At 45.3% G+C, this 18,407-nt stretch overlaps 1 protein-coding gene across 4 annotated transcripts; it reads right to left on the bottom strand.

Annotated features, from left to right (window-relative positions):
• Positions 1 to 4,551: 4,551 nt before the first annotated feature.
• Positions 4,552 to 17,749, bottom strand: C5H16orf46 (chromosome 5 C16orf46 homolog). Of its 4 annotated transcripts, none has more exons than XM_025426949.3 (5): positions 17,573 to 17,749; positions 14,068 to 14,150; positions 12,624 to 12,693; positions 10,903 to 11,150; positions 4,552 to 6,826 (listed from the first exon to the last, which is right to left on the bottom strand). In XM_025426949.3, exons 4-5 carry the CDS (start codon positions 11,110 to 11,112, stop codon positions 5,837 to 5,839), a joined length of 1,200 nt encoding a protein of 399 aa, XP_025282734.1. In that variant the 5' UTR covers positions 11,113 to 11,150; positions 12,624 to 12,693; positions 14,068 to 14,150; positions 17,573 to 17,749; the 3' UTR covers positions 4,552 to 5,836. The 4 variants fall into 4 exon arrangements, with proteins under 4 accessions (XP_025282734.1, XP_025282735.1, XP_025282737.1 ...); XM_025426950.3 differs by lacking the exon at positions 17,573 to 17,749 and adding an exon at positions 17,083 to 17,367; XM_025426952.3 differs by lacking the exon at positions 17,573 to 17,749 and adding an exon at positions 17,167 to 17,367.
• Between the last annotated feature and the right edge of the window lie 658 nt (positions 17,750 to 18,407).

The raw sequence follows: 18,407 nt of genomic DNA, 5'->3' as shown, positions 1-18,407 counted from the left end.
TTCCTTTGCAGTGTTTTGATTCAAAGGGTTCACAGTTGTGTCAATAGTATTGATGAGCAGACACCCTGATGTGTCAGCTTACATATCAGGAGAGGCAGGCTAAAGATGAAGGGGATTCCCAGGTTGTCAGTGTTCTCAAACGAACAAACGTGGCACTACATTTAAAAACGTGTGTCTTTGAAGGAGCAAATGCCGGAAAGATGTGAATAAATTCAAGCATTGTAACACTTGAACTGGAAGAGTACCAATATTCGTTCATTTCTTTCAACAAACTTCAGGAAAGAATCTCTAAATTTTGTATCACCTCACTAATCATAAAATGCACACATTTGTAACTTTGTTCTAGATCCACAAAGTCAAAATAGTGAAGGCTGGCATAGCAGAAACTCATTGCCAAGGCCCTGCCACTAACTTTTGGTACTTGACTGTGGAGCAAGTTAATATTATGGGACAGAATGCTACAAAAAAGAAACAGCCAAGTATTTTTTAAAAAGTGATACTCTTTTAGTTTATCAGTGAAACGGTCAAATGTGTGAAAAAAATGAAATTACCTTTTGAAAAAAAAATGTATCTCCATGGTGACTTTGTTACCTTCAAAAGTATATATGTCATTTCAATGTGAACAAAGTTGTTTGGGTTTTTTTGTTTGTCATAAAGGCAGGAGCTTATTAGCATGGTATGTGTCAGTAAGACCTTTTTACTGCTATGCCTGCAGCTTCTCTACTTTGCTTTCTGGTGATCCACTGCTCTATCCATGTCCTTGTTTGGTTTTATGATTGCCTCTCAAACATGTTGCTGTTTAGGACTGAATTTGAAGGTCATCCCCCTTTACCTTTTTCCTGTACTGTAACAAGAAATTTAGTGACTTCAGAAAATGTAGAGCTTGTGCTGCAATAAAAATGTGGCAGAAGTCAAATGCATCTGAATTAAGTAATCCTAAAAGGGTATTTAACCTTCCAATGCACCGCAATAACATCTCCCTATTTAAAGTGAGCCTTCAGAAACTACGATTTTATAGTACACTTTTAAAAGATTTATTTAGAGAGCAAGCAAGCATGCTAGCATGAGAGGGAGGGTGGGAGAGGAGCTGGTGGGACAAGAGCTGGACGCAGGGCCTGATCCAGGTACCCCCCGGTCATGACCCAAGCTGATATCCAAAGTCAGATGTTCAACCGACTGAGCCACCCAGGCGCCCCTTAGAGTACACTTTTAAGATACTAGCCAACTCTGCTTTCGAGATTTATTGGCTTATTCAGTTCATGGGAATACTTTTTGTTTAGCTATATTTGAGAGTGTAATGCTATTAATTGTAAGTTGCTGTCAGTTTGTTCTTTTTCACCTTTTTGGTAATATTTGCCCCATTTTAAAACCATTTAAATCGGGGATCCCTGAATGGTTCAGCGGTTTAGCGCCTGCCTTTGGCCCAAGGCGTGGTCCTGGAGTCTCGGGGTCGAGTCCCACTCCCAGCATGGAGCCTGCTTCTCTCTCTGCCTGTGTCTGCCTCTCTGTGTGTGTCTCATGAATAAGTAAAATCTTTTAAAAAAATAAAAAAACCATTTAAATCACCATTCTCTAACGAGATACACGCACCTAAGTAGTAAGTCTGGATTTAATGTTCTCTAGCTACTATTATAAGGATCTGACATTACATTTTCCTGAAATTACATGAGAGAAATCAGTCATGAGGATTGAAACAAAGCCTTCATAGAGTCATGAACAGATTCAGTACTGGTGGTATTTATCCCGCATTAAATGTTTGATTTCTAGTTTTCTTCAGAACACATGCAGACCAAAATAAAATTGCTAACAGTCCTGTGATACTAAAAATATGACTAGTTTATGGTATGTTTTCAAGTTAACAGTGAAAGTTTTTAGAAGCAGAGAAATTGTTTTATTTGAAAAGATACACAGGGAAGAAAGGTTTGTAGTTTGTGCTAAATCGGGGACAAGAGCTATTTTCATATATACATATGATGTATCAACTTGCCAGTGGCTACAAGGAGTGGGATAGCCATGTGGGCCACCTCTTAATATTCACACTGAGTTAACACAAGCAGTGAATGTTGAGAGTATTGCTTAAACAGTAGGGAATTCTGAACGATGGCATTAAATGTAAACATGTCAACATCATTGAATTTCCTTGAGAACCTTGCCAAAGCAATAATGCACGTTCTCAAAAGATGAATATGAGAATATTGACAGCTTTTTTTTTTTTTTTTTTTTCTGGGCACTGGCTAAGCGGGCCTACTTTTCTTAGGAATTATCTCAGAGAAAAAGCAGGCTTGTGGTCGCTTCCTTCTGGGGGGTATCTGGGAAGGTACCACCAGAAGACCCTGAAGGACCAAGACAAAACTGAGAGCACCAGAGGGCTTTCGATCCAGAGCACCTGTGCTTTCCAGGATGCGGCAAGCCAGACATCACCACTCTTCCTTTGTCCCTGTGCCGGGGCTTGTGCTCAGAGAAGCCACAAACACGGGCATTGGGTCCCTAAAGCATTGGTTCTCAACTGGGCTGATTTTGCCCTTGTGGCACTTGGTAATGTCTGGAGGCATTCTTGATTCTCACGACTGAGGGATACTATTGGTATCTAGCAGATAGAGGCCAGGGATGCTGCTAAATATTCTACTCTGTACAAAACGGTCCCTACAAAGAATTATCCAGCCCTGAACAAAGGAAGGAGAAAATGATCCTCAACACTCATGTATTTGCTTAGGATAAAGATAATACCCAGAAGGGGCTTACAACAGTGCCTTGTAAATTCAAAGGAATTTCTGTATTGTGTGGCTGGTTTTGGCAGAGCTCGGGGCAGTCTAGTCTGGACATCAAGAGCACGGCACAGAGTCCTGGCACCAGCGTCCCAGTGAGCTTGGCAGACAGTGGTAGAGTATTCCCTGGGGTACCAGCGACTGTCCTGATATGCCCTTGGTCATAGACACAGGAGCCCCTCTGTTTATTCTCCATCTTGCTTCTCAGAAGCCCCTAAGCTGCAGCACCAAGGTTGCACTGGACCCAGATACCCTAGCAAGGCCCAGACATGAGGCCTCAGGTCATGCATCTTGGCCTTCCTGGACAGCTGGGGATAGCCAGAGAGAAATGGGCGGGGCTTCTGTGGGCTCTCTGGGTCCTCAAAACTCTTGAACTTGGAGGGAATGAAAACCAAATTGGTTCTGGGTTCAAGTAGCATGGTCCTTGAAGTACAGGTAAATTTCACAGAAGGAGGCCACATCCAGAATAAAAAGAATAAAGCTAAAAATTAGGGGAAGTCTCCCTGAGTAGCCAAAATCCTACACACGTGTCCAAATGTAGCCAGGCCTCATGGCTCTGTCAGGAAACATTGTCTGTCCGGGTTTCCCGCTGCTCCAGGCACCCTCTTGCCTAACCCAGACCCACACACAGCAGCACCCCAGGCTTCAGCCTGGCCTCATCCAGAGGGTGACCTCAGGCTCTGCAGGAGCCCTGTGTCAGGTGCTGCCACAGTTTCGCTTGGTGATTTTTAAAGTTTGGAGGAAAATAGGAGTTTGGAGAGTTTTATTAATGAGACATCTAATGAGAATGAGGGATGAAACACAGCCCTCCACGTGTGGCTTAGAGAGGACAAGAGGATCCAAAACCTGACTAGGACCATTACCTTGAGGCAGGAAGAAGGCTGTTGCCATAGTTATAATGTGCTTAACGCCCTTAAATGGCGGGATTTCCCCTGAAAGTTTTTTTGGTGACCTAGATCCCTAATGGGGACTGAATTCTATTATATATTTTTCCTTGGGATGCCTGGGTGGCTCGGCGGTTGAGCATCTGCCTTTGGCTCAGGGCATGATCCCGGGAGTCCCAGGATCGAGTCCCACACCAGGCTTCCTGCATGGAGCCTGCTTCTCTCTCTGTCTGTGTCTCTGCCCCTCTCTCTCTCTTTCTGTGTCTCTCATAAATAAATAAAATCTTAAGAAAAGAGAGAGAGATGCCAAATGCACAATACTTGTATCTATTCATAGAGGAATCTCCTAGTCAGTGTGTTGTTGGCCAAACTATTTGCTCAAAGAGAAGGATACAACAAAGCTTTAAATCTGGGCCCTTTCTTTGTTCAGACCAGCCCTCCTCTTAATTCTAAATCATTACCCTCAAAATCTGTAGAATTTATGACCCTTATCACAACAAAAGGGTTTTTCTTACAAAAATATTCTAACTTAGATCAATGTTTTCCGACTGACTCCAGATCTCAAAATGTAAGCACCCCGAAGCTAAGTAGGTGGGCTCTGTCCCTTGCTCACGCTGGTAGACATGCTTCCCTCCCAGCGACACTCCCGCCTATGTTCCATACTGAGCTTAGACATCATCTTGCTGTTTCTGAGATGAAGCTTGAAGAACCACTGACGCAGGAGGGCAGGCTGCCAGAGCTGGGTCCTCACACAACACCAGGTCTCACACTTCACGGTCCTGACGCAGCGGGAGAGCAACAGCTTCTTGGGGGCAGAACCTAGATGGTTTCTTCATTCAGAGAATAAGAGGTGGGCAGAACCTAAAAATTGCTTTTAGACTATAAAAAAGAAGTGTCCGACCTCAATAGGCAAAGTACACCTTTTAATGACCATTGTACTATATTCATTTCTGCATTTCTAGTGTTTTGTAAAAACAAATCACAAAACAATTAAAAAAAAAAAACTAAGAGACATTACAAAGACCAATTGTGGAAAGCAGATGTTTACAAACACAGTCCTACGTCTGTCTACCCATAATTTAGGGGACAGGAAGTCCAGAGATCAAGTACAACCTATCTTAAGCAAATGCAAACTATGTAATTACAGAGCGGCTAAATGGTTATTCATACTACAAAATGGTTTTTCAGAGCATTTCTCTACATAGCATTGTCACTTAGCACTTAAAATATAACTCATTTACAAATGTTTAATTTATATACAACGTTAGGAAATATGCATTGGGGTAAAATGAGGGAAGAAGGGAGAAAGTATTCCCTATTCTGTAAGTGTCTGTCTGGGATTGAGAGTTCCCAAAAATTAGACACAAGGTCAGACTGGAGGAAGCATGAGGGGTGACAGTCATAATCACAGTGACATTTTTTTTTCCAAATAGTTATTCTTAACCTGCTTCCCAAGATGGACTTTATGGAGCTGCGGCTAAAACTTTTCCAGACATGGAGACTAGCATGAGGCTATGACCTAAGTATAGGAAACCCTGGGATGTGCAGCATGTAGTGGATGCGGTATATCCGTGGATATAAGGATATGACACCTCAGACACAAGGATGTTTATTTGGACACAGGCTGGGGTTATCTATTAAAGCAATGTTTCAGATCTTTGTTGCAAGAGAAAATGAAGCAGGATAGATAACTATATATGATAGATAACTGCCTGGTTCACAAGATCAGGAAACAATTTGGTCTAAACAAGCCCTTCCACTTGGCTTACGGCACGGGGGTGGGGTGGAAAGAACCCCAGCCGGTTGGCTCCAGGCTGACATGGGCATCACTGAGGGAGGTCCTTCAGAGTCCCCACCATCCGCTTGGCTTCCAGGGGGAGTAGAGAGATAAGGCAGGCACAGGCTGAGACTGGCATTACCAGTTTGCATTTTGTAAATGGCTAAGCAACAGAAGCAGGTGACACATAAACATGGGGGTTTTGAGAATGAATTGAAACCCATACAGTGAGGTTCCATTTCCTCTGGTTCTACAGCAAAAAAAGAAAAAGGACTAGGGGAGGGCCAGTGGCCGGGAAGAGCACCGCAGAAGGGAAGAGAAGAGAGCAGGATGGGATGGAGGGGGAGAGACCGGGAGAGGATGAAAGAATTCAAACAGTACTTATTCCCAGGGAGTTCTATTGCGGCAGCTCAGAGCAGTCTGTGAGTGGAGACCGGAATAACAACTCTGCTCACTGTGAGGGATGGCAAGAGCGTTCTCGGGAACACTTTGGTCTCCAACATTTGGAGCCTGTTTTCCTGCTTGGCCTCCGTGAGAATGCGCTTTTGAGTGTTGATGGGAGGTCTTGGCTCCCTGGCTCTGAATTTGGCTTTGTAGTTTTGCATTCCCTGTTTCTGCAAAAGCTGCACGGTGGTGAGATAATGCACGTTGCTGGGATTGGGAGGGCACAGCAGGTTTCTCTCAGGCAGGAGGGACCACTGCAGACAGCACGGCTCCACATTGGCCAGCAGGGGTGTTGGGGCCACCCGGGGAGGGAAAGGCAGTGTGTCATTGACCTTGGGGTGCTTGGCCAGCTCAACGGGTCTCTTTTCACCTTTCCCGTCAACTGTTTTCAATCCATATGTACAAGCCACACACTCATCCTTTTCCACACCCAGCACCTTCTCTTCCGGCTGCAAGAAAAAGTTCTTACTCTTCTTACCCAGAACATCCAAGCCGTTTGGGGGTGAAGCCTTCAGGGGAGGCAGAACTAAAAGAGCCCTGGAAGTCAAGGAGTCTGAGATGGAGGGACCTCTGCTGGCACTTCTGGGGTCCTTGCCCCTAATAGTCTCAGTGGTGGCCCAGTCTTCCTTGCACCAAACAAATTCCTTTATTTGCAGACTTTTTTTCTCTCCCTGACTGTAGGTGGGAAAGCAGATCTTGCTAATCTCCCTGGAGGCAGCAGTGGGACCCTGAGGGGTCCCTTGAGTCTGGGAGGGGCTTCCTTGATCCTTCTCTGGACCTACCTCAGCAGGAACCCCTGACCCCAATTTCCCGGCCTGAGGCCTGGCCTCAGTGCTCCCTTGGGAGAGGCTGCCACAGAGTAAGCAGCCGCTGGCAACTTCTCCCACCCTCGCCTTTTTAGGCTTCTTCCTGGGCCAGATGCAGGCAGTTGGAAAAGTCCTTCCCCAGCCTTGAACCTGCAAATAAAGTAGCATGTTACTCCCGGCTGAGCTGCTTACAGTCCAGCTGCTCCAGGGGTGACCACATCCCCATTGGGGGCCACCCTCTGGGAACTGGTATTTTCCTTAAAACTGACTCACCTTTTTTTTTTTTTTTTTTTTGGCTGTTGTTAATTTTAATACTATTTTAGCCTCATAGTAAGTAATAGCATTTGTAATAGTGCTTTTTAATCTGAAATACTAGCAATTGGATTTCATATTAAAATACTAAGCAAAAATATCTGTAAATGGCCATCTTGATGTGCTGGCTCTATATGTTTTCAGATGCACATTAAAGTCAGAACTCTTAATATAAAATCAGAACTGTTTGTACTTGCCTCCCTACCAGGTTCTCTTAGACCACCAGGCTCTGTTATCAGACCCTGGGACACTGCTGTGTTGGACGGGCTGGAGGGAGAGAGGATGAGCAGAGGCAGGTCCTGGAGTCAGTGTATCCCAGAACCCCTGCGCCACTCTCCACCTGTACACGCCTAGAGTCTCCTGGCTGAGCTTGCAACAGATTCACCATTAAATAGAGTTGCCAGATAAAAATACAGGACCACATTTGAGATATACTCAACACTGGACATACTAGGTACTATTTACCAAAATTCAAATTTAACCAGGCATCCTGTGTCTTCATTTGCTAAATCTGGTCCTTATATGTTTAAAAAAAAAAAAAAAAAAAGCAAATATAGTTCCCATGTTATTACTATCTTCCAGACACTGAGCTAAGGATCTATTGGCATTCATTCATTTAACCCTCACCACAGCACTTTAATTCAGGTATTCTGACGCCCAGATGACAGAGGTGGAAACTGTCGTTCAAAACATTATTACAGGGGCACCTCGGTGGCTCAGTGGTTGAGTGTCTGCCTTCAGTTCAGAGAATGATCCCAGGAGTCCTGGGATTGAGTCCTGCATCGGGGTTCCCACAGGGAGCCTGCTTCTCCCTCTGCCTATCTCTGTCTCTCATAAATAAATAAAATCTTCAAACAAACAAAAACATCATTACAGCCCACGGCAGGTTCTGGCACATTCAGGTCTGTGTGTTTTCACACAGGGGACAAAGAGAGGCTGTGAGGAACGCAGTGTCTCCCGGGCCACCACCGGAGGCCAGCCGCTGGTTGTCTTGCACAAAAACATCCCTTTACTATCATTCGCTCCTGATCTCTGCACCCTCTCACTGCACATGCTCAGCTCCCCAGATTCCTCCAGTTAAAAAATCGTGTTTGGCATCCCTTTTTCAGAAAGTCTAGTAAGTGCCTGACGCTGAATTAGGCATTCCTGCCCTCCTCATACATCCTTTAGGGCCGGAACTTGGAGCTAGAGGAAGGAGCCCTCCCTGAGGTTATCGGCCTGTAAGTACTGAATCTGAATCTGGTCTTTCTTATTCCAAATTCCTTGGAATTCAAGGTATTCAAGTAGACACCTTGAATCTATTCCAACAAAAAACTCCTATTTTCTTTTGTATAGTTAGGTCCCAATTCTTAGATGGCAATGATATGTGGGAGCTGTAAGGTCGCTGCCCTGTGCTACACTCGAGATAGCCAAAAGACACCTCTCCCAGCATCCTCCACCAGCTTCTGTCTTGGAACCCTGTCCCTTCATGTGCTGCGGAGTTGGTGCTGGGTCTTCAAGAGGACCACATTCCTTGCTTCAGACCTCACTGCTCTTGACCCTGAGTTCCCAGGTGAATTTCCAGCTTTTGCAAAGAAGGGTCCCAGCACGTTAGCTAACAGATCCTCAGGCTAACTGGCCTCTCTATGGAAGGTGGCTTCAGCTGGAATGAGACAAGTCCTATACCCCTGCACATCCCGTCCTCCTCCAGCCAGACAAGGAGATTCATCTTCTGGCGATGCTTATTGAGCACACCAACTTTGACTCAGCTGGATATTTGAGAGAAACCTAAATTCTGGAACTTTAATCTTTTTACAGATGTCCCATTTAATCTATTAAACAGGTGCACCTGTTGATTCAGAAAATGTTCTCTGCTTGTTTGACCTTAAGAGTCAACTGCACTGCTGCTTAAAAATCCAGATTCTTGAGCCCCCCCCCCCAACCTATGCCAATACTCACAGGATGGACTTGGGCAGATGGTTTTAATAACACCCCAGGTGAGCCTTGGGTTGAGGCTGCTACAGAAGATCTATATCTCCAAGGTGTTCAGGTGGCCTGACAGGGGATCCAAGTCCAGAGATCAATGATACCTGGATTTTTTGATTCTCACAGGTAGGCTGTCACAGGTAAGCTACATGTTGGTTGGGTTGGTCTGAGTCAAACATGTATGGCCCTGAGGAAACCCATCCTGTGAGGTCCCTTGGCTCTGCAAACATAGGAAATTCTCACTAATTGCTGCCAGGAAAGTGTTCTCTGTCCTCATATACATACTGGCCCATAGGTCCCTGACACCAGCACAGGAAGTATCAAAGGGCCACAAGCCAGTGCAGGAAGCTAGCTTTGGTGGAAGAGAGGCCCCTGACACCCATCCTGAGACAAGGCCACCTGAGACACGGGGTGGGGGACTGGTTGGCAGAGAAAGTGAAGAGCAACAGGCAGCAGGCAGGAGGAGATGGCACGGTGTGATCATCCTCCACTGTGAACAGCAAACATGCTTTAAGCATGGGGCACATGTGGCATTTCTTCCAATTAAAAGAAAATTCTTTTCCAACAGCCCTTGGATATATACACTTGAAAGTCATTACTTTCAGTAGTAAACTGAACCTTCTAAACTTGGAAAGTTTTATATAGTCAAATAGAACTGTTTATAATCCTAACTTAGCTGGCACGAGCTTGCGTGCACACAAGGTAGTGGGGTGGGGGTGGTACAACAGAGAGTACAAGACAAGGGTCCTCAAGACACAACTCTTTCAACTGTCAAGTAGACTTGGGGGAGTTGCTCTGCCAAGTGTTGGCCTCAGTTTCCATATTTATAAAATAAACCAATTAGATCAGGGTTCCTCAACATCAGCACTACTGACATTTAGGGCATGTTATGGATTGCATGACTGCATCCCCCCAAATTCCATGTTGAAGCCTGAATCCCCGAAGTAGTATTTGGAGGTGGGATCTTTGGGGGTAATTAGGGTTGATGAAGTCAAGAGAGTGGGGTCCTCAAAATGCAATTAGTGCCCTTATAAGAGGAAGAGGGTACAAGGGATCTACTTGTACCAATGAGGGCCATGTGAGCACAAAACAGGAAGAGGTTCCGCCACCAGAACCCAACCATGCCGGCACCTTGATCTCAAATGTCCACTCTCTGGACTGTGAGCAATAAATGTCTTTTATATGCCCCCAGTCTATGGTATTCTGTTATAGCAGCCCCAAACTAAGACAGGGCTGGCTCATTCCTTGTGGTGGGGGCCGTCCTGGGCACTGTGGGATTTGGAGCAGCACTCCTGGACTCTATCCAATAGATGCCACTAGCTTCCCCTTCCCCTCACCCTCAATAGATGCCAGTAGCATCCCCTTCCCCGAGCCCCCAGTTGTGTGACATTGACAAGCATCACCTGAGAATCAGTGAATTCGATCAAATCTCCTTATAGTTCTAAATTTAGGATTCCATTATTAATTCTAGGAAGAGTTTAAGAATAAACCCATGGTGTTCTGAGTGGAACCACTAGGACAGCAATCTCAGGTTTCTTGGGGAGCTTAGCACAGCAGTTAAGGAGCTTGGGTTCTAGAGTCCAGAAGAGCTGGATTTAAGCCCTGCCTTGGCCTTTGGCTGGGTGATCTTTGGCACACTGTTTCACCTTTTGGATGCTTCATTTTCCTTGCTTGAAAAGTGAGGCTGTTCATAATACCTGCCTCGTAGGGCTATTGAGAGGTTAAATGAATGGATATATGTGAAGCATTTGAGCTTGCCAACACCAAATGGCCACAAATACCCAATAAAAGGTACTGTTATCATTATTTATATCTCATTTCTATTCCTAAGGTTCCTAGATTTCAATGCCTTTTTTTTTTTTTTTTTTTGTAATAACTCTTTTTGGCAAAAGGAAAAGCTTGAACCAAAACACAGATGCGTGACTGAGGTCAGTCGAGGAAATACTCACGGCTTCTTCCCATCCAGTTCTGATGACAAACTCGTTGGCTTTTTCATCTTGTTCAAGCGTAATGTCACTGATATTGAGAAGACAACAAACATGATTCTTTTCACTTCTTTCATCTGAGCAAGTATACGTTAATTCCGTTTCTTCTGGGCTTTGAATTTCATTATTTTCACTGATTTCTAATTCAGTCTCCTTCTTCTGACAGAGATCCATTACTGTGATTGTGGCCAAGGGTTTTTAACATCTTCTTCCTATAGCATGAAATGCGGGCTGGACTTAGTTATAATAATATTCATTTCTTTAAAAAACAAATCAATAACCCAGGTAAAATAACATCAAGACACATTCCAGAATAGACTGGAAGAATATTACAAAATCAGCCATTGCCAGCCATTGATATTATAAAAAATACAGCTAATTGGAAAGACTAATGGATCTAATTAAGGACTGAAGTTGGGACTGAAGAAGAGAGGATAAGAAGATGTTAGCGGATGCTCTATCCCTCGTGATGGGGTAAAGTGCAGCAGGGAATGCAGGTTTGAGCCCCCCTGCCCTCCACTCCAAAGAAAGGCCAGATGCTACTGTGCTAACGCCACGGGAACTGTGGTCAGCATGGGTGACCTGGCCACTTTCTGTTCTTTCTCTTCCTGGCAACTCCAGATACCAGCCAAGGCTGGAGAGCATGTGGTCTAGGCTAGGTCACTCTGCTAATCCTACCCACCTTGGACGACTGGATCCTTATGAAAGGGGAAATCTGGACACAGACACGCAGAAAGGGAGGCCATGTGAAAAGACACAGGGAGAAGAATGCAAGCCACAGAGAGAGGCCTAGAGCAGATCCTTCCCTCATGTCCCTCAGAAGAAACCAACTTTGCCCACACCTTGATTTTGGACTTCCAGTTTCCAGAAGTGTGAGGCAGTACATTTCTGTGGTTTCAGCTGTCCAGTGTCTATGGTACTACATCATGGCAGCCTTAGCATACTAGTCCCGTATGTGGTGGTAATGGTAGCAGTCGCAGTGATGATGGGGGTGATATTGTCTATCATTAATGATATTTTCCCAGGCTGAAAAATGGGGCTTGGCCTTTATAATCAGTCAAAGAGTTAGGAAAGTTGTCATCCTTTTTTTTTTTTTTTTTTAAAGTAGGCTCCACACCCAGCATGGAGCTCCAGCGTGGGTCTTGAATTCAGGACCCTGAGATCAAGACCTGTGCTAAAATCAAGACTCAGATGCTTAACCAACTAAACCACCTATGGAAAGTTCTCATCCTGATTAGGAGCACAGACTTGGTTGCTAAACAGCCGAGGTTCCAATCCCATTACTAGTTGTACGACCTTGGGCAAGTTACATGTCCAAGTCTGTTTGCTTATCTATAAGATGGGCATGATTTTAGTACCTTCCTACACACAGAGGCTCCCCCTGAGCACCATGCAAGCTGCAGAGATGAATCCCAGGGCCTAGGCAGTGACCTCCAATGGTCCAGCTGTATGCTAAGGAACAGCCAGTGCCTTCTTCAGGATTCCTGGCTTATAATGACACCCCCTGGGGACCACATACTTTGTGTTCTCTTACCCTAACATGATCCCTACTAGAAACCCACTTTTTAAATTTTCTGTTGAGGTAAAGATCTGTAACTTCTTATAACCACATCTGTTTAATTACCATTTTGGCTTTTTCACATACGCTTAAAGTGGCATTTTGATGTTAATAAAGTTCCATTTACCTATGGAAGGTCACATATCTTTGTACATCCTAATCTTTTCCAATATGACATCAGAGGAAATAAATGAAATCTGAAAGGAAAAAAATGGTATTAGAAGTGACTAAAAACCACGAGTGCTATTCTGTTTATTAACAGAAACATGATTAAGGACCAGATTGTGCAAACCAGCCTGATCCCTTCATCTTATGAAATTTCACTTCAGTCACTGCTCAGGCCAAAGAAGCTCCCAACTCAGTCATGCACTTTCCTGAATTACAAATACATTTGTCCCACAAGAGCCCAAAGACTTAACAAGTGTACAGTTCAAAAGGAAAAAGGTAGAGAATCAAAAGGAAAGTCGTTTATTTAAATAATAAAATAAATGTGCACTTGAGGTCAGTATAGCAAAGAAACAGATACAGTTTAGGAGAGATTAAGTATAGTTAGAATGTTCAAATCATTAAGAAAAAAGTTCTGCACTTGAAGTATCTCTGCTGGCAAAGCGCTCATTACTTAGCCTGTTCCAATAGCAAACTTTCTGATTTACTGGTTCTCCAACTTGGCTGTACACCCTACCCACAGAGATTCTGATTCTTATTGGTCTGGACAAAGTCTGGCCATCATTACTTTTAAAACCACCTTAACGTGATTGCACAATCCTGCAGAGCTATCAGGAAGATCTTTCTTATACTGACCCCAACACAGGTATTCCTGCCCCCTCAATATTCTCCACCCTTGTTGTCCTCCTTTGCCCTCCAGAGCTAAGCTCTGTGATGGGAAGCCCTCCCAACCATGCATGGATTTCATTTCAGGAGATCTAGGACACCTTGGAAAATGCTCAAGCATTTTTTCAGGAAAAGGGCTTGCATCAGAGGTACAAAGCTGTCTGTCACTGCAAAAGGTTGAAGAATCATTGATTCAAAGATTGCCTGTTGCCTCAGCTCTCCAATGGCCCTATGAAAAGGTTCCACGTACTCTTCTCTCTGTCAGGTTAACCATCTCCAGCAACTTCAATGACTTCTCACATGTCATGAGAATATATGAAATCTGAGAGGAAGATAATATTAACTCTATATTGAGACAGACAGTGGAGGCCAAAGAGGCAGGTATCCAATACCCATCCACTATCCTTCCAATAGGAAGCCCCTATTTTGGAGTCAATAGAAGTTGGACCCAGTGAGGGTACCAGAGTAAGTTCCAATCTCATTATATTCCAAAGTGTCGAAAGAAACCCAGGTAATGATAACATTAAATAATAGAAGTAAGAGCTGCATGACAGCTTTTACTGTGCACCAGGCATTTTTATGGGCACTTTACATGTTATAAATATTGTGTTTTATAAGTATTTTATTCATTTAATGGAGGATCATGGGAACATATTGACTCCTTATGACCAAAAACTAAGAATCATCTCTGAAATCAGTAAACACAGTATTCTTAGTCAAATAGCCAGATTACTGCATACCAGATTGTGAGGTGCTTCTCTGGAATACTGTTCAAGCTGGATAAGATGTTCCACTACAAAAATAGAATGTTGGTGGTCTTTTCCTAATTAGAAAAAAAAGAATTCAGTTATTGGAAAACTGTCTTAATTTTAAATTTTTCTCCAATAATCATGCCTTCAAATTCTATTGCCCATTCTTGTCTTCCAACTCATGTAAGAGATGACAAATACAAGTATACAAAAAGCTATTAAGATCAACTAAAAGAGTGGATATGTGATTTCTTACAAATTGTATGCATTCTTACTTTTATGTTGAAATGCAAAAATCTGCATGGATGTGATAGTCATATTTTCTGAACTTTTTTTTTTAATTTTTATTTATTTATGATAGTCACAGAGAGAGAGAGAGGCGCAGAGACACAGGCAGAGGGAGAAGCAGGCTCCATGCACCGGGAGCCCGATGTGGGATTCGATCCCGGGTCTCCAGGATCACGCCCTGGGCCAAAGGCAGGCGCCAAACCGCTGCGCCACCCAGGGATCCCGATAGTCATATTTTCTGAAGGTAAATTATGCCTAGTTTACAGATTTGAAGTAAATCAATGGGTCATACTATTCCACTTCTTGATTTCCATGGAGTTTTACAATCATATGATCGAGAGCTCATTACTTTACAAGCATCCTTTTTCACTCCAGCGATAGCTCTGAAGATTAGAATGTTCTCAAAAACATCTGCAATCCTGAAACTTATGCTCCTCAATTCCTGGTGTTCCCCCAAAAAACAACATATGATAATCCTGAAAATAATTGAAGACAGTTATGATTACTTCAGAAGAGAATCTCAAATTCCCTCATCTTAAGAATGCACAACTTCCCGGTCAAATATAGTAACTGGAAATGGGGGTAATATTTCAAATGTGGTCATCTAGAAATGTCTTTTAAGTCTGACTCCCTTTGATCTGAAATCTACAGCTATTAATTGAACAAAGGTTGTTACATTTTTTTAAAGCTATATCCCAATCTTGATGAACACTGAGATGGAGGTCAACTATAAATTCTATATTTTTTCCCACATGAATGGTTAATAATCCCTGTCTTCTTCATTCCATATCCATGCTGTTAATTTTCTTTAAAATTGTTTTTTCTTCTTTTGCACTAGATATAGACCTCTGAATGGATCAGATCCTTCTAAAATTAGTTAGTTTTGGACTCTCTTAGTTTTGGACTATCATTCCAACCTGCTTAGATACTTGCCAATCTGACTCTGACACCCCACAGTTTGGCCATTCATTCCCACTTTAAGATTTGCATTTGATGGGCATACCTCCTGTAACATCATCTGTCGCTGATAAAATGTTGGTGAGGAGAGGGTAAAGGACAATGCCATGTGGATATGCCTTGTACTGGGGCATTTACTAATTACCAACTGGCTGCAAACTCACCTCATTATACAATTATCTGGCCTATGCATATAAATCTCATCTACAGGATTCTTGATCTGTCGATTTAAGTAAATTTTTTTTTAAAAAGGACTCTTACCAAGAGTTAAATGAATTTATATTTACATTGATGTCTATTAATTCTTAAAATATTTACTGTCCAAAATAGGGATGAAGAATAGGTTGCCAATTGTCAGTTCAAATCAGTCCCAACACAACTAGGGTATTGTGTTGAGAAGGATGTTAAGGGTCACCTGGGTAGCTCAGTGGTTGAGTGTCTGTCTTTGGCTCAGGTCATGATCCTGGGGTCCTGGGATCAAGTCCTGCATCAGGCTCCTCTCAGCCTGCTTCTCCTTCTGCCTATGTCTCCACCTCTCTCTATGTGTTTGTCATGAATAAATAAATACAATCTTTAAAAAGAGAGAGAGAGAGAGAAGGATGTTAAGAGAGACAGGGAAGGATGTTAAGACTTGCCCACTGCAGGAAAAAGTTGTGGTTTGATTAATGATGTCTGCAGAGAATAAAGAGTGCTAGCACACATGCCACCTATTTGCCATTGCTTATATAAAAAGTCAGATTCCAATGGCATACTCTAGATTCCTACACCTGGTTGACACATTCCCAGGTTTAGGTTAATGGAGGTGGGAGGAATGCTGATGGACCAGGAGAGGTCAAAAGCCCAGGACATTTAAATCAAAAGCAAGCTATGATCCCTCAAAACTCCTTGCCACCTCCCTGACCCTACACCGTGCCCTACACCCACCCCCATCTTCCTGGAAGTTTCAGGGTTTTTTTTTTTTTAAGATTTTATTTATTTATTCATGAAAGACACACAGAGGCAGGCAGAGACATAGGCAGAGGGAGAAGCAAGCTCCATGCAGGAAGCCTGATATGGGACTCGATCCTGGGACCATGGGATCACACCCTGAGCCAAAGGCAGATGCTCAACCGCTGAGCCACCCAGGCGTCTTGGAGTTTCAGGTTTAAAGGAATTTTGAATCCATGTCAGAATTCCTGCCAGGGAAGGACGCTTGGGTGGCTCAGCCGTTGAGCATCTATCTACCTTTGGCTCAGGGCATGAGCCCAGGCTCTGGGGATTGAGTCCTGCATCGGGCTCCCTGCAGGGAGCCTGCTTCTCCTTCTGCTATGTCTCTGGCTCTCTCTGGCTCTCATGAATAAATAAATAAAATCTTAAAAAAAAATCAGCCAGGGAAAGATGGGTTTCTGGCAATCTCAACTGGAATTCTGAATGGATGTTTCTGAGGATCTTTAACGTGTGTTGAATGAAGAAAAATCCATGAATAGAAACACTGTTAATGATGGTGGAAGTTTCTTCATGCAGAGCCACGCTTCAGGCATATGAAGTAGTTAAGTCCTGAAGATTGTCTTGGGCATGCTGATCCCTGTTAATATAGTTTCTAAAGGAAAATGATATGAAGACTTCGATCTAATTTACAGTTTTGGACACAACTCCACAGGGAGTTGAATCTTTGCCTCAAAGTCAAGCACATGCGCCGCTCAACTTGCACAGTTTGTTCCCATTTTCAGGAATATAAATTGTATCTCTCCAAGTTCATTATCCGTGCCTTATGCCGATTACCTGCCCACACAGCACAGCAGCTTTGGCGACCCAAAGAAGGAACTCTAGGGGCGTGGCTTATGCAACCATCCCTCCAGGTCAGACCTGTTTTTACTGCAGGCCTGTCTCCAGCCCTTCGGGAATAAAGCAGTAAAGCAACGCGTGTCTTCTCAGCTGTCACACAGCTGCCAAGTCTGCAGGAAAGCCCAAGTCCTCAAGCACGCACTCCACCTGTTGCTCCTAAAGCCCAGGTGTTCCACACGGCGCTCTTCCCTCTCCTAGACCAGCCCCTCCCCTTCCCTGAGGCTCCTTCCCTTCTTCCAAGATCCCTCCTCGTCCTCTTCATCCAGCAGTCCCTGCCGGGCCCCAGAGATGCCCACCGTCCTCTCAAGCGCTGTGCTCGCCCGCAAGCCCCGCCCCCTCCGCCTTGGCCCCGCCCCGCAGGCCCCGCCCCGCCAGCTCCTCCCACTGCCCCACCCATTCCCCCCCGCCCCCCCGCGCCTCTAACTACCTCTCCGCTTTGCCTCCCTTCCTCAGAGGCAGCTCCGAACCGGGCAGGGCCTCTCGCTCTGCCGCCTGCGGAGTCTGGGGCTTTGCCCTGGGGGCGGGGGAGCGGCCGCGGCCGCTCACACCCTCCTGTGGGGCCCACGGGATGGAAGGCCCCCGGCAGCCGAGTCCCGCGGGCGGGCGAGGGCGACGGTTGCCTTGGGTTACGGACGCGCTGGGGGCGGGGCCTGCGGGGCGGGGGCGGGGCCCGCGGGGCGGGGGCGGAAGTGACCCAGACCCCGCCTCTCGTAACAAAGCTAGGGCGCGCGGGGCGGGAGGCTGTGGGCACGTGCTCCCGGCAGGCCCTGCGCAGCTGCGCGCCCGCCGCCTGCGGGGGAGGGCCTGCGCCCGCCTGCGCCCGCCGTTGCGGGAAGGGGTGAGGCCGAGCGCGGGCCGGATGCCCCGCGGACTCTGGCGCTAGAAGGCGACGGCCCCTGGGCGGCTTCTCCTCAGGTCCCGCCGTTGCCGTCGGGCGAGAGGGCGCAGCCGAGCGCGTGGTCGGAAGCCCAGCGCCTGCGGGAGGCCGGCGGCACGGCGTCGCGCTCCCTGCCCTTGGGACCCCGAAGGCAAGTAGCGTCGCTCCCTTGCTGGTGGGAGGCCGTGCAGGGCTGCCCACTCCTCCCCTGCTTTGGGCCTCGCACTTTTGAGCACCTGGAGGTGCAGCCAGGTGGCCTGCGGCAGAGCCTGGACCCGGCTCACAACGGATTCGAAAGCCCGTCTGCTTTCTAGGGTCCCCCCCCCATTGTGAGTATTTCTGCTGTATAAAAGCATTAGAGGTCTTTTATAGCACTGTGATTAAG

This window comes from Canis lupus, chromosome 5 (assembly GCF_003254725.2).
Source record: "Canis lupus dingo isolate Sandy chromosome 5, ASM325472v2, whole genome shotgun sequence".
NCBI classification, from domain to species: domain Eukaryota; kingdom Metazoa; phylum Chordata; class Mammalia; order Carnivora; family Canidae; genus Canis; species Canis lupus.
Note: the sequence above shows the minus strand (reverse complement) of the source record. Positions and strands in the feature narration are given on the sequence as shown.